The 16,113-nt window shown below is 59.4% G+C and overlaps 1 protein-coding gene across 4 annotated transcripts in view; it reads right to left on the reverse strand.

Annotated features, from left to right (window-relative positions):
* The window catches only part of AGAP1 (ArfGAP with GTPase domain, ankyrin repeat and PH domain 1), a 415,191-nt gene that overhangs the window by 149,932 nt on the left and 249,146 nt on the right, over positions 1-16,113 (reverse strand). For all 4 annotated transcript variants that reach the window (XM_054571257.1, XM_054571253.1, XM_054571255.1 and 1 more), the window contains one exon: positions 10,304-10,408. In XM_054571257.1, the coding sequence (XP_054427232.1) occupies positions 10,304-10,408 (105 nt within the window). The remainder of the gene's footprint in view (positions 1-10,303; positions 10,409-16,113) is intronic.

A 16,113-nucleotide genomic window follows, 5' to 3' on the forward strand; every position in this document is an offset into this window, starting at 1 on the left:
GGGGGGACAGACTGCTATAATACAAATCAACACAGCAGAAAACGCCACAGAGAGTTCGGAATCTACCTCTTGCGTCTTGATTCTCTCCCTCTGGATCGGCCTCGTGTGCTGAGCTTTCCACGGCAAGGAAGATCCCTCTCACTTTAGGTTACATCGAGTATCACCGGTCATAGTCCACGCGTGTGCCAAGCCAGCCCATACAGAGCGACCGTGACGGACAGGAAAACGGCTCTGCCCTCTCAGCCGCCGTTGACCTCTTTCCGGAGGCAGGCGCGAGCGGCACGTCACCGCAAGGAACGCCGGGCGCCAGCGTCCCTCCTGGGCTGGGTGGCTATTTTAGTAATTAGCTGTGGCTTGAAACCACTGCGCTGGGAGTGAGAGTCTGGGAAGTTTGGGCTGTAGGGGAATGGTCACCATAACGATACCAGGTCTGCCCGCGGCTCTTTACGATGTGGGGCTTCTTGGGACACCCTTGCCAGCCCGCACAGCCCTCGGCAACAGATCTGTCAGCGGGAGAGCAGGCATAGCCGTCCTCCCGAGCACTAATGACCGCTAGGCCTGCTCTTCTGCCGCGGGGCCCACTGCGGGGCAGGAGCTCTCCCACTCCAGCCTCTGCCCACACAAAATTTAAATGCTTCCTTACTGGGCCTGAGTGGGTCTTGTTGTTTACCACCCCCTCCAGCCCCGCAACCATGCTTTGCTTTAATTAGGTGTTATTCTGTTTCCCTAACGCGACCGCCCACCAAGGGGGTTCACAGTAATAGAATCAGATTCACCTCAGGTGAAGCAGTCAATCCACCGCCTAACAGGGTTTCCTGGTTTCCTGAACTAAGCCTGCAGAACCCACGGTCAGCTTCCCCCTGGCCCGAGCGCGGCCTCAGAGTGGCCGCCGGGCGTCCGACCTCGGCCCTTCAGCAGCTGTGTGCGCGGGGCGTCTTACCGCATCCTCTGGGTACCCTCGCCCGCCGCTTTAGAAATAGGGCTCAGCAGTCCTGCCTCACGGTGTGGCTGGGCCGATTAGCTGAGATAATATACGAAGGGCCGGAAAGAATGCCAAGACCGCAACAGATGTTAGTCCCAACGCTGCCCGTCCAGCCACGAGACTGATGGGGCTGCCCTGATTCTCTGTGGGCCTTTCCCGAGCTAAAGGCGTTGGTCCACTTGGGGTAGCAATCGGGGAGGGCGGTGGGGGGATCCACGAGGCTCTTCTTCACTTCGCAGCATAGGGAGAAAATTTTCCTCTGCAAACTGTGACACTTTCCACTTTTTCTTTTTCTCTCCCTTTTCTCCTTTTTTTTTTTTTTTTTTTTTTTTTTTTTTTTTGGTGGGGGAGGCATGTATATGGGAGTCAGACATTTTTATTGCAAAATGCCGTCTGGAAAAGATGCAAAACAAAATTGCTGAAATGCAGGGGAGAAAGAGGAAGGGGGAAAACAAAAGGCCCCTTGCCTTTGCTTATTGAGTTCAAAGGCAGAACAGCCAGTGCCCTGCAGCAAACGGGAAGCCACACTAATTTTAAAGCCATAAAGCGCTATCAAGTGCCCTGCGGGGCAGGGCTGCGCGGGGCTTGCGGCACCTAAATAAGACACGGTTCATTTACTTCGCAGCTTAGCCTAATGTAATCATCAGCGGATTTTAGCCTAGAGTTGTAACAGGCAAATAGCCGCTCGAGGAGGCGGCCCTCCCAGCCATCGAGGGGGCCGCGGCTAGATTGCTGTTGATTAGAAAATTTTTCAGTTTTGACAAGCACTTAATGAACATAAATCGCACCTTGATTGGTTTCCATTTGGGGCCACAGGCACACCTGAGAAGGGGGCTCCCCACCTCTGCCCCCCCCTTCCATGCCAGGCCTTGGAACAAGCAGGCAATCAGGTGACGAGCCAGAGAGGAAAATATTTATAAAATACAATTACGGAATTCCATTTCTTAGCAGAAGTAGAGCGACGTCCTCTCGTTACCCCCCCACGTCCGGCCTCTCCCCCAGAGTCCTCGCTGTCAGTGAGGACAATGGATGGTTTTGATTTATTTACCTTTTGCAAGAATTCCTGGCCACAACTGCTACCACTCAGAAGGCCCCAGAGTGGAAGACAAAACGCTACAGCCTGGGTGCAAAGGGAGAAACACCCTGCTGGCGGGCCGACGACCCAGCGGCCCTCCTAGGCGCTCGAAGACGCAAGTCCGCAAGCTGTGAGGCTACGCCTGTGTGTGTGTTTACAGGCATACACACGCGTCCTTCTGGGTTTTTGTTTTTGTTTTTTTTTAATTCAGAAAAGTGAGAAGGAAGAATTTTTCAAGTAGGAAAAATAGGGTACGTGAAATCCAATTGGCTGTATAATTCACAAAAAGAGACACGGAGACTCTATTCTGTCCAGTCTCACGCTATTTACAGTCAACTGTGTTATTGAGACCACTCACAAGCATCCTGGTCCTTGTAAATCTGAAACACTTTGTGAACCCTGAGGGCTATATAAAACAAACAAGGAATTCTGTAGGCAGAAATAAGACTTTGATAAAGAATCTAACTTTTCGGTGGATGCGCAATAATAGGTATGAGCGTCTCAGTAGCCATTTTTCTAATGAAAGTCTGGACGTTCCCTGAAAACATCTGTAGCGCTGAGCGCGCGGAGATGCGGGCGGGACAGCCCGTCACACTCCCTGAAACCGGCCGGATCTGCGCCCAAGTTACCCCCAGGCCACCCGAAGCTCAGGCAGGGACGTCCCCGGCCCCCACCCCGACAAGGGCACTTGACAAACGCAGGGGCAGCCCCTGTGAGCAGGGCCGGGTGGTGGTCTCATTCCTGGGGCTTCTGGCCATCATTCAGGTTCTTAACCCTCCCCAAGGAAGAAGCCAGCGGCAGTGGCTTCTTCCCCCGTCGGGCCCCGCTGAAGGCTGGGTGGCCTTCACGTTCTCTTGACAGGCAAACCTCAAGCTCCAAAGAGATACTCGCACCCCCACGTTCCCGACAGCTTTACTCGGTACCCGGAGAGCAGGAAGCAGCCCGCGTGTCCACCCGCAGACGAACGCACGCATGAAACGCGGCCCCTGCAGGCAGCGGGCTGTGGTGCGGCCCGAGAGCGGAGGGGCGCCCGGCCCCCCCATGGCTGCCCCTTGACGGCCCAGTGCTCAGTAAGGTCAGCCAGTCCCGGAAAGATGCCGCCGCGCGATCCCACTCACAGGAGGTCCGTGGAGCAGGCACCTCGCGGAGACGGAAAGCAGACGGCGGGTGCCAGGGGCTGGGGCGGCGGGACGCGGGGGTTAGCGCTTGACGGGAACGGAGCTCCGGTTTTGCAAGATGAAAACATCCTGGAGAATGGGTGGTCCACAAAGTGAAAGCGCTTAACACTCCTGAATTTACACTGAAAAACGGCCTACATGATAAACGGTAACATTGTATGTTACATGAGTTTCACAACTGAAAAATAAAACCAAAAAACCCAGCAGCAACAAGAAAGCACCAACCACTGCCAGCCCCTCCCCCACCTGGAGACCTCTTCCTCACACACGGGAACTCCGGAGACGTGGGGTCATAGGGAGGACGCTGCTCTGGGGGGCGGGCGGACGGGCTACGGAGGCCCGAGGGCGCGCGCGCTTGTGGGTCTGAGGGTTCCCGGGAGCCAGGGAGCGAGGTGAGGAGGGGCGGGGGAGGGGGCGGGGCCACCGTGGGTGGATCCCCGGGGAGGCGGCAGCCCAGCAACCCTGCTGCTCCACAGCGCCACCTCCTGGCCGCCAGGGTAGGGGGCAGCGCCAGGAGCGGAGCCAAAGGCGCAGGTCCACACAGGGCCCCTCCCCCTCAACATGGAGGAGAACCTCCCAGAGAGGGGCTACGGGGCACCTTGGGATGCAGGGAGGTGGCGGGCAGGCCGCTCGGAGGCCAGAGACCGGCACACCTGGATTTCCTTCCCTGTGGAAAACAAAGGAAAATAAAGTTCCGCCAACGGCTCCGTGTGTCAGCATGTGGGCCTACGCGCCCACGCGGCCTCACAGGTGTGCATAATACACTTTCTCATCACCTGTCCCTGGTAAGTGGGACAAAGCCTTTTTTGGAAAGAGGTGGAGCTTTAAGTCCGATTGGAAGCAGACAAGATGCACACACCGCGCCCCTGAAGGGGGCGCCCGCACCGAAGGCTGGAAAGGCCGGTCTGCCCGCCGAGCGGCCTGCCTGGGTCCCCAGGCTGCTGCAGTTTCCGGGGAAAGCAGAGACGCTTGCTGACCCCAGGATGTGAGCTCTGTCCCAACCTCAACAATACCTGCTCCCCACACGGCTTTTCTCTCAAAGACAGGAGACAATTTGGGAATTTTCTGCTCGCCCCGAGCCGACGCCTGCCAGTCTGAGAAATGCTCGCGCAGGTGGCAGGCGTGGTGTGGCGAGCTGTGCGTGAGCCCATGCCCCTCACCCAGGACAGGCCCTCAGACCAGAATGGACGGTTCGCTGTTTGCCAGACGGCTCTGGGGCTTTGCTCCTCGATGTCGACGTATTTCCCTAATATATAGACTTTTACATGGGTTTTGTTGGGATGCCAGCAGTTGGGTGAGATTTCTAGAATGCTGCTGCGCATTCTCTCCCCGACGCTGACGTGAGCTGACCTGCGCTTAGAGAGGTTGAGTTGTGCCAGTGGTTGGTCTTCTTGCTCCCAAACGCACCAGAAAAAGCAGAGCCAGGACCCTCCATGGCGAGATTCTAAGACTCTGAGGGAGCCACGTGACTGGATTCCACGGAACCTGCAAGCACTGACCTGGGGGGCCAAGCACACACTGGCCCTGGGTGAACCCTGGGGAGCGGGCGCACTCCTTGCCCTCCATGAGGCCATGCCAGGCAGGGCAGCACAGACACAAAAGCGCCCGGGAGCCGACGGGGAGGGGGACCTCTGGCAGAGGGAGGGCGTGAAGGCCCGCCCGGACTGTAGCCTGCCGGTGCCAGAAGCCAGACCAGGAAGGCACGCAGAGACCAGAGCGCAGCGTGGGAAACGAGGTCACTGCGCGCCCTAGAACGCGGGACGCTATCTGCAGAGTAGGTCACAGACCAGGCACGTCTGATGGCACCCTTGGGGAGGAGGGGAGGCGGCATCCCAGGCCTCAGTGGCTCTGCGTCGGGACAACCGCGCACGAATCTGTGTCCAGCCGTCCAGGCTCAAGCTGCTCTGGCTTCTGCAACATTCCGGAGAGGCCAGCGGAGGGCCCTCCTAGGGCAGCTTGACGCTCGCCACTTCCAGAAGCGCGTGGCCCACCTGAACAGGCGTGTGCTGCCAGCCGAGGTACTTGTCGCAGACTCTGAGCGACTCTTCAGCCCTCGAGTGAAATATCCTTACTTTATAGGAGAACTGTGTGCACTTTGAATAATTACCAGCAGTGGGTACAGACAAGAACTGTTCTCACAACCCATGTTTCTCCTTTTCCTTGAATCATTTCTTTGCGTCACAGCTGTTTCCAACTTGGGCAACAGAGGCTGGGAAAGACCGCGCCCACCAGGTGGGCTGTTCTGGCCACACGTCCCCACGAGGACACCCAGGACAGCTGGCCAGGACACCGGAAAGTCCTTGGCTGGAGGGACCGTGGCCACCAGCTGAGTCCTACAGGCGCACTTGGGAATCTCCTTGCGCACACCTCCGTCAGGAGCAAAGTGAGCCTGGGCAGCTGCTGTCACCACGGAAGATGGATGGGCGGTGATGCTGTGAAGCTCCCAGGCGCGAGTTCTTTCTCATTATCCCTCCGTCTTTCCATCACGGTGCTCCCTGAGGCTCGTATTTGAGTCCCTGGAACAGGCTGCCCTTTGCCCAGTGCGATGGGGCCCAGCCGAGTGTCATAAAACCACACGACACTCGTGTGTATCCTCCCCCCGCCCTCAAGAAAGTTAGGTACTCAGGGCTCATGCATGTGTAGTTTTTCAGAGAAATAAACAGAGACCATGGAGAAACATCAGAAGTCTTGCTTTCCAACCTCTTACTTTTACTTAAATGTTTCAGGTCGTCTTTGCAAAATGCCAAGTGGGGCTGAAGGAGCAGGGAGGCAGGTCCGTCCTGCAGGCCAGTGGTCAGCTCGTGCCAGGCGGCCCGCGACTGAGTCCCGCATCCTGGGCAAACTGGGCAGCTGTCCCCCTACCTGGTGTGTCTTCATGATCTGGGTTGAGCCTTCCATCTGTCATCTGAACTGGGTGATAGGTTTTACTTAGTTTAACATCAGCACGGTGACAGAGATAATGCAAGTGGACGGGGTTTTCTGGGAAGTCGTCTCCCCACGTGACGGTGTGTTCCCCCTGCCCCGCCCCTGCAGCTCTGACCCTGGGACAGGCTTTTCCTCAGGGGAGCCGCAGGCTCTTGAAGGGTCTGAGGCGACCTCACATAAGGCGGTGCCATCTGGTTCCCCACCTGGCAACAGGACTCCTCCTCCGGGTTTCCGGACACCACCCGGCCCATCTCAAGGTTCCCCCAATGCCCTGCGTCGGGGGAGGGGCCTCAGCGACTGGGGGCGGGGACGGACGTGTGAGCGGACCTCCCGGGGCAAGCTCCAACCTCTGTGCACGTCGGAGGCGGGCTGGCGGACACGTGCGGGTAGAGGGAGGGACCCGCCGAGGACCTGCGGGCTCTGGGTGAGGGACCCCACCCCCGGCAGAACTGGAATGCTCAGTGACTCTGTCCCCGCCACCGGACCCTGTGGCTGTCACGGACACCCACTGCGGGGACCACTGATCTTTGACACCTGGGGCTGAAAGCCACCACCACGCCTTCCCCTGTGCCCGGGTCTCCTCCTCTTGGCCTTTAACGTTGGAGGTAGGGGACCCCGCTGGCCTGAGGCGGCCACTGCTATCGGCTCCTGAGCCTTCGAGGAGAGGCTGACGGCACAGGCTAGGATGCGTGGGGTGGGGGAGGGGTGGGGGAGGGTTAAGACTTCATGGAACACGGAGGAAGCGGATCTGGGGTTTGGTATCGACTTTCGGAGGCCTTTCTCCCTCTGGGTTCGGTCCATACTTGACCTGTTCTCACTCAGATTTCCAGAGAAACTATCACTTGCTACGATCTGATCACACAGAGGGTCCTGTGATATTTTTCACAGCAGGGCATATGCCCGGGGCTCCATGGCCCCTTTTACAACTTCCATCTCAGTGCAGGGGAGGTCTGGGCAAAGCCTGTGCCCAAGAGATGACAGAGGCCGAGCTGCGCGTCAGAGGGCCCAGGGCTGTGGACCCTGAACAGCCTGCAGGAGCCGAGCGTGGGGCTGGGGGTGAACAGCGGACAGACACGCCTAGGGATGCGGCCGCAGAGCTGGGCAGACCTCCAGGGCTGGGATAAAGAGGGGGCTCGGGGAGAAGACGGAGAGAGGCCTGGAGCAACGGTGACCACTGGGAGGTGACGACGCGGGGCTACCACCTGCGGAGGCCCCTCGCTCGCAACCCTGGGCGTGCGACCCCTGCCTGCGGTCCACAGCGGCCGGCCCGGGGGTGCCCGGCCGCCCCCCTTGCGCCAGCCCCGCCGGGAGCTGCAAAGCCCAGTGGTCCCAGGTCCTGACGGCAGCCTGGTGCGGAAGCCACAGTTTGGGAGAGCACATCACCCGGTCACCCAGCTGGGGCCCCACGCTGACGCCGCTGGTTCCGACGAGGCCACACCAGTGTCCGCACAGCACCCACCTGGGGGCGGGCGGTGTGGCTCGTGCCCAGAGGTGACCCACTGTGACACGAGCACTTCCGGGGATGCCTCTTCCCAGTGCGGACCTGAGGCCTCCGGGCGACTCAGCGGCCCGGACCTGCAGCCCAGGCCAGGCCTGCTCCCGGCACCCAGCAGAGAATGCGCCTGGTGCTCACAGCACCCTGCGCCCCCCGCCCCCAGCTCCCCTCCAAAGTTCGGCCGTGGAAGCGGAATTGGTGAAGGGTGACAATGAAGGTCATGCTGTCCATTCGCGCTCGGGTACGTCCACCCGTTCCCAGATTCGGCCACGACCCGGGGACCTATGCACCTGCACCCACAGTTCCGGTTCCCAGGGCTCTGTGACGTTAAGTGAGCTGCGCTGCGAAATGGCGCCGGCGCTTGCTGGCCGCGCTATTATGTAACAAAGCCCCACGGTGCTCCTTTTCCATGTTCCAATAATATCCAGGCACACGCATTAAAAAGGGATGGAACTGGCGAAAACAAGGGACATCACAGGACGAAGCCTGTGTGGGAGGGTTTTTGCGGGACTAATTGTGATTAGACAACCCAGAGGCTGGGATGAAAAGCAAGCAGGCGTTTGGCCGCCCCCGGGAACCTTCTGGTACACACTGCGGTAACCACTTTTCTCTTCGGCAGGAGCATCCGCGGTCCCTGTGACCAGGCCTGGGCTTGGCCAGTGGGAGGAAGGGGCCCCAAAATGATTCATCAGTCAGATCTCACTTTTGACTGCTCAGTGAGTCCAGCAAGAACATTTTGGTTCTAGTTCTCTAAATGACATCGAGCAACCAGGTCAGTAATCAGACCTCCGCTCTCTGACGGGGTCTCACGGGAAGCGGAGCCAAGGAGGTAGGCAGCTTCCCCGCGGCCGGGGCAGCGCTGGGGAGCGCGTCCGGGAGGACCGCGCGGCCCTGGGGCGGCGGCGGGGTGGGGCGGCCAGCACGGGTCTCGGGCGGCCTCTCCTGGGACTGCGCTACGTCTCTGCTTTGGAGGCCTCTGGAGCAGCCACCCGACTGGGGTCCCCGAGTCGCCGGAAGTAAATCAGGAACTCTGATCTGGGAGGTGTTCCCACCAACGCCAGACACAGGCCAGCGACGCCCCTGGTTTTGCACGTGGCTCGAAGACCAGGGGCGGTGCGGGGGAGGGGTGCGGTGCACCCCAGCCGGGACGCCGCTGGGTACCGATCGTGTTGGAATACATCTAATTTATTTTGACGGTAAATGTTCCTGAGGGTGCGGGGGGACAAGCCCCCGATACACTGCCGCTGGAGAGAGACCGGTACTCTCCCTGGGAACTCAGCAACGCGTGCCCCAAGCCATCAAAGCACAACGCTCTTAACTCGGGGGGCCGACTGTGGGGACTCTGTCCGGCCGAAAGGGACACGGGCCCAGGTGTGGACAGAGGATGTTGACTAGTTGCTTAGTAAGGGTAACGCAGGGTAAACTCATTTGGCCAACGCCCGCTTTGGAGATAGTGTTAACTCAACCGGGGCAGACCTGCGCGGTAGGTGCGCTATAACCATCAGGCAGAGGCGTGGAAGGTGTCTTTGCTCCGGCGAGGGGACCACACGCAGCCCACCCGGGGACCGTGCGCGGTGGAAGAACAAGCGCGGCAGCGGGGAGGGCGCCCCCAAAGGGGGGCCGTCATGCTCTCTGGGCAGTATTTTGGGGGCGATTTTCATTTTCTTCAATATGCTTATTTCTACTGTCTTTTCAATAACTGTGCGATTTTAAAAGTATTTGAGTTCTTAAATTAAAAGCTGAACACAGTGAAACAATCAGTTGACCAGATAACGTTACATATTCACATCTATGCGTTTCTCTACATCCAGGCAGGCTCAACACGCACGACGCACGGGCTGAGTGCTACGGGGCAGACGCCCCGTCTTCAGGCTCCACCAGGGCTTCCTAGGAAATGCGCCGCGGGCAGAAGGCCTGTGTGTGATCCGGGGATCGGACTGTCGGTTTTTCATCCACCTCACAGAGTCAGCAACAGAACGAGTTTCACTGACCCCCGGAGGGAAGCGCCTCTCGCCCTACAAACCGGTGTGCGTTCTCACTCGACAATAGATACCGGGTCACGGAGGGCACTTAGCTTCCCGTTTTTGTCCTCAGCTGGGTTCCAGGGCAGTCGCGTCCCTCCGTCTAGGCTTTCAGGTGGGTGGTCTCTTTCCTCCATTCTTTGACTACTTGTGCCTGTCTTTTTACTCATGAAAAGTTTTACTTCAGCCCTGGCTGGTGAGGCTCAGCGGACTGAGCGCCGACCTGTGAACCTCAGTGAACCTGTGAACCTCAGTCGGGGCTGCGCGCCAGGTCCCCAGGAGGGGGGCGTGGGAGGGGCAGCCAATCCATGTTTCTCTCCCTTCCCTTCTCTAAAAAATAAATAAAATCTTTAAAAGAAAATTTTACTTCATCTGCGCCTTCTAGGGAAATTCTTGGCGGCATTAGCGAGCGCGCCACTGACCGACCGACCGACCGACCGACGGTTAGGGAGAGGGAAATAGAGCGGGGGCGCGTTACTCATCTCACGACAGAGCAGGGGACCAGGCCCGACCTCACCTCCAGAGGCAAGTGGCTCGGCCGCGGTCAGCGCCGCCGCCGCCGCCCCCCGCCCCCCCACCCCCGGCACACAGAACACCTGTGAAGGGCTCCAAAGGGGCGATACTCACATGCAAACTGGGGTGGTAGGTCAGCACGCCGTTGTCACACAGGGTGACGTATTTCTTCTTCCACTCTTTGTTCAGCGATTTGCCACTTCGCTTCAGCAACATCCCCTGTGAGGGAAAAGGAGCCGAATATGAACGAATGAAGTCTCCTGTAACTTTTTTTAAGTCGGCAGCTGGGTAATTTAAAAACCTTTAAACTTTCATTTAAGACTTTGCTGTCCTAAAAGGAACTGACACTTATTTTTAGCTTGGTGGCCCGGTGTCCCCCTCTTGTATGTGCAGTGTGTATAACACGCAGCCGACCCCCTTGCTGTGGATGTGCGTGGGGGACTTTGCGATGCTGAGCGCTAACAGGTGTAACATGAATCGCTGGGATGTGCCATGTTACACTTATCCTGCGCACACGTGCATTGCCGACAGCACGGGTTAAAAAAAGAAACCGAAATTCCCTTTTCTAAAAACAAGACGTTAACTGTATTCTTACCTTACGATATTTGCAGATGATAACATTTTATTTTACAGCTTTTCACGTCAGATTTGGAATGTATTAAAAATGAATTTTCATTTGCAAAAGCAATGACAACATTTAACAGATGAAGGGTGTGGAATTTACTTAAATCCGTTTCTAAGGGAAGCAGGTGAAGGGCTTCCTGAAAAGCCTTCCAACTCTGCTGCCACCACGCCAGCACGGCGCACTCGCGGCGACGTCCCCAGGTGAGGACCAGAGTTCCCTGCGGCGTGGCCTCCCAGCGGCCCGCAGACCGCCGTCCAGGGCGAGGCAGCCGGCTGGCGCGCGCCTGGAGCGCTGCTGGCCCCAGCCGGGCCTCCGCGCTCCCTTTCCCGCCGGGTGCCCCACCTGCCTCAGGTAACGTCGAACTGAGCTTCCACCTCTGGAATCTTCCACCTCCTATCCACGTAAAATAACAAAAACGGAAGGCCCTGCTTCTGTGTTCTTCCTCTCACTGCCTGTTTTAAACCCTCAGGACCATACCTGCGACTGAGAAAGCGCAAGACTGGCGCCCACTGATTCACCCCGACAGAGGCGGGGGTCGAGGCACACGGCAGGAGCGACACCGGCCGCGACGCGCTGGGCGAGTGGGGGTGCCCCCGCGGGCCCATGGGCGTGGGGCTGCTTCCACGGGCCTCCTAGTCCCACTCCCTTGGGAACCTCAACCCGGGAAAGTCCAATGAGCAATTTAATGTCATAATTAAGTTTGGGTTCCAATTAATGACCCATATTGTGGCAACACTGTTTCTTATACCACATGTCACAAATAGAATGGACTGTGAGCTAGCGAGGGACGGACCCTGAGCACCATTTAAACGTTGCTTCTGGGAGTGGGGGGGATATTTCAAAGTTTGAAGCAACTCACTGCGAACCTTGGGTAGGCCACTTTTTTTGCAAGTTATTTTTAAAAAACCCAAACGTGGTAATTTTGGGTAATCGCATGATTTCTGAGAATCTAAACCACTAAAAACCAAACACGGCACTGGGACCAGCAGAGTGAACGAGGCCGGGGGCAAACCGAGGGGACACAAGCCCCGCTGTGCGAACCGGAGCGCGCGAGTGCGACACGGCCACCACACGCCTGGTGGGATGGTAAATACGCAGTCGCTACACTCACTCAACTGCCCCCCGCGCCCCCCGCCCCCGCCCCCGCCGGGATTGCTGGGGCGTTTAAACCCAGCCTGACGAAGCCGCGCACCAGCTCTGCGGTGGGCCCGCACTCCCCGCCACCCGTGCAGGTGGCTTGCGGGCCTCACCCCGGGTAAGCCGCACACCCTCACTCAGGGGCAAAGGGACACGTTCCGACGGGGAGGTGCCGGGACGGCGTGGCGCCGGTGGGAACTCAGGCAGGCTGCTTCGTGCCGGGGCAGGAGAACGAGCTGCCTTGGTGGCCGGTGGCCCAAGTCCTGACAACCTTCCGGAACTCCTGTGGTTCCCACGGAGGGTTGTCTACTAGCCAAGTGCTGACACGCCCGCGGGGCCCCAGGGCCATATTCCTGGCCCAGCCGGGTGTAGTCCCTGCCCCCTCCCCCCGTCCCCAAAAAAGTCCGCGGAGACCGAGCCGTGGCCGCCCTGTCCCCCGTGTCACAGCTGCCAGCCTGCAGCCGAGCAGGACCTGGCGAGAGGGCTTTTCCTCGAACGGGCTGAGCGCTGGCATCGATAGCTTCCTGAGCCTGCCACATCCCCCCTGCCCCTCGCGCCCAGCGTGCAGGTACGGCTCCGCGCCATGGCTGGGAGTGAGCCACACAGGGAAGCGCCAGGCCCCCGCCTCGGCCCGGCCCACGGCCTTCAGTCCTCACGCACCTGCTCTTCCTTCTGGGTGTAAACACCAAACCTGAAAGGGGCCAGGATCTGGCAGGAAACTCCAGCCCGATGTCCCCGCAGGGACCAGCGAGGCTCCGTCAGCACAGTGACAGAAAGTCCTGCCTTTTGCCTTTGTTCTGCGAGAACAGGCCAGGGCCCGCCGCACACCAGCAAACCCCACGGCGCTTCCCCCACTACGAAACCGACAGAGAACTCCAGGACCGGGTGTTTGGGGCCACCGGGGCCAGAGGGGCCAGGCCGGCCGGTGGGCTGGGGCCTTCAGCTCAGACCCACAGGGCCACGCATTTTGTGAGGGGCCCTGGATTACGGGACACGGCAACAGCAGGGAACGCAAGGTCTCTGTCACCAGGTTTCCTGCTTACCCAAGAGGAGGAGAAAAATGACGGCTTTTCACTTAAGAATCCTGGCGGCAGGGCAGGTTACACAGTCTGCACGTAATCCAGATCAACCCGAAGGCGTGGGCAGGCCGGATGTGGGCTCCGTGTCTGTGGGCTCCGTGTCTGAGACCTCTGGCCCCGGCGGCAGAAGCAGCGAGCGGGCTCTGCAGGCGCTGGACCTTGCACGGCTGGGCTGCCCGCCGACCCGGGCTCCCGAGGCTGGACCCGAGCGCCCTGGCACGCGGAGCCAGTGCCCCCTAGCTGACCTCAGAGTCCCCTTCCGCACCCGCACGCATGAGCCTGCAGCACAGGAGGGAGCCCGCATGCCCGGGGCGGCGAGCGGGCTGCTCGGCGCCTCCACCAACAGCAGGAGGAGCCCACCCTGCACGGCGTGGTAGGGCGGAGCCCTGGAGAGCGGTGCAGCGGAGAGCGGAGAGCAGACGCAAGCCAGACAGACTTTTGTGATCAGAGGCTCGACTGGAGACACAGGAAACATGTTACCGTCAGCTTCCTATTTACTTATTTACTTACTTTTCTTGCTTCCAGTAATCCTGAACACTGATTTTTTTTTACAGAGTATCTGTGCCAAGTGAGAATCACAGAAGGCCAGATTCCTCAGGGGGTTCCAGGAGTTACACCATCGCACCCTGACCCTCAAGACTAACAGCTTCGCGTGGTCCCCAGGCAATTTCACAGAGACCGTGCCCGAGCGTCCCTGGGTCAGGGCGCCAGTGGCTGGGGACCACGGAGCGCCCGAGCGGGGACCCGCTGCCCTCCAGGGGCCGAGCCTGGTCCGTGCGCCTGGAGTGGCGCCTCTCCCGACACATCCTTGCTTCCAGGGAGCAAGGAGACATCCTGCCGCGTGGGCACCCAGCCAAGCCGCCTCTTAGTCCCGGGCTCTTCCCAAAGCCGAAGCTTCTGGTTCTCTGCTGCTGTGTGACTCTCCCCTGAACGCAGGTCCCCCCACAACTGCCAAGGGGAGCGAACCTGTCACCCTGCCCCCTGCTTGGGGCAAATTCTACCGATGCAACCAGAAGAGGTCCCCACAGCATCAGACTGAGTCCCCACGCTCCCATCCTTCCAAATGTGCACCTTCTGCTCGCAGCACCGAGGAAACAGAGAACCCTGGGAGCAGCTCCTCGTGAGCTCTGAAGGCCGTGAGGCCCCCTGCAGGAGACACACAGTGGGCGGCCCCCTCGGTGAGGGGGGTGGCCCCGGTGACTCTCAGTCTCTTCGCTCCCGTGGAGCCCGGGGCAACACCAGGCGGCGGAGCGTCACAGCGCATCCTCTGCCTCCCCTTCAGACGCCCCTTTGGAGCACGGGAAAGCCGGTGGCTTGTTCACGCTTGTGTCTCTCCGACCCACCGTCACAGTGTAGACCCCAGTGACAGTCAAGGCTGTATTTGGCTCTGTGGGACTTACACAGCTATTTAAAAAAATATTTTTAAAAAAAAATTTCAACACAGCATTGGGCTCCCTGTGAGCCGGAGCTGCTCCGGGAGCCTTCCGTATGAACCCGCGGCAAGCTGACAAGGGGTGTGATGGCGGTGACGAGGACTGTCCCCATTTTACAGGGGCGCGTGGCCCCCGAGGCGCAAGCGGAGCTAGAGCACATCCCCCCATGGGCTCTGCCAGCCCGGCAGCTGGTCTCAGGGTGCTCCCGATGCCCCACGGCGGCGGAATCCGAGCCCCTGTCAACGAGCCCACACTGCCGTGGAAGTGCCCTCAGTCACTCTAACTAACGGAATCAGTGGAAGTGCGGTGCGCTGTCCATGGTCCTGAACCGCCAAAGTGCAAGAAATCATACAATAAGCGTTTTCTCAAACCAGTGAGCCTTCGGCAACAATAGATCAGGAACACAGAGCTAGCGTCTGGCCCTGCTACAGAAGTAAACACCACATGGTCTCGGCTTGGAACCAGGCAGCTGGCTGAGGCCGACGGGGACATGGCTATAGGGAGGCAGGAGGGACAGCGGGGAAAATGACACTCGAGGTGGGTGGGCGGCCGGCCGCGCCGCGCACCGGCCAGCAGGCCGTTCTCAGACCTGAGGCCTGGGGGTGCGCGGCATCCTGGGCGCCCAGGGAGCCCGTGGACGTGGCTGAGGCTCCCACGCAGACTTGCTGGTGCTCGGGTAAGTCTGGGAGGCAGGAGTCTTCAAGTAGGAGGAGAGAAACCATGTCCCATTTAAAAGCCTTGCTGGACTGGACCATGAGAAAAGCAGCTCCTCACCCCGGCTTCTCCAGGCAGAGGATCGAATCCAGGAGGTGTCAGCAGACATGACCTGAGAACGCAGGCCCCATCAAGGGTCTGGTGGTGGTGGGACCCTCTTGCCCTGCTACCCCTCCAGAACGCAGCAAAGTTGAGGGCAGGACCTCACGGACCCTTCCAATCAGAGATGATTTGCAAAACAGAAGGAGGGAGCAGGATCGGCCTTTGTCGGATGGGATGGAGGACCGTCCGATACAAAGGACGCCCATGAGAGTTTTAAAGGAATCACACCATGTCGGACTGAAAGGCACAGCGTTCACAAAGACTCCTCCCACTGGGGGCCCTGGAGCTCAGTGCAGGAGGAAGCAGGTGCAGGGAGCCCCGTCGCTGCAGAATCTTCATGGAAATGGAAGGTTGGCTGGGCCACAGAGCCCAGGAGGATGCCCCTCCCACGCAGAGCAGAGCACACGCCCTGTGCCCAGCGCAGGTGGGTCAGAACAGCTGTCTGCTGGGCTCAGAGGGACCACGGACCAGTGTCTGCCTCAGGCCTCCTGTTCGTGTGGGCACCATGGCGGGGTGTATGTGTGTGTGTGTGTGGGGGGGGAGAGAGAGAGAGAGAGAGAGAGAGAGAGAGAGAGAGAGAGAGAACTTGTCTCTCAAGCTCCCTGATCCACAGACGGGGAGGGTCACAGCTGAGAAGCCTCGTCCACAGGGGCCCTCGATGTCGCTGATAATCCCGGACTTCACGCCAGAGCTGGACGCTGCGATGAGACTGCAGATCTGGGGACAGGGCGAGGGTAGCCTGCCTGTGGGCGGGCAGACTGAGGTGGCCCATCTCCAAAGAGGACCCTCAGGTACACGGCTCCCCGGGTGGCCCCAGCCCCCCAACTCCATGGG

This window comes from Pteronotus mesoamericanus, unplaced genomic scaffold (genome assembly GCF_021234165.1).
Source record: "Pteronotus mesoamericanus isolate MK-2021 breed Mesoamerican mustached bat unplaced genomic scaffold, CSHL_Meso_final contig_1018, whole genome shotgun sequence".
NCBI classification, from domain to species: Eukaryota; Metazoa; Chordata; class Mammalia; order Chiroptera; family Mormoopidae; genus Pteronotus; species Pteronotus mesoamericanus.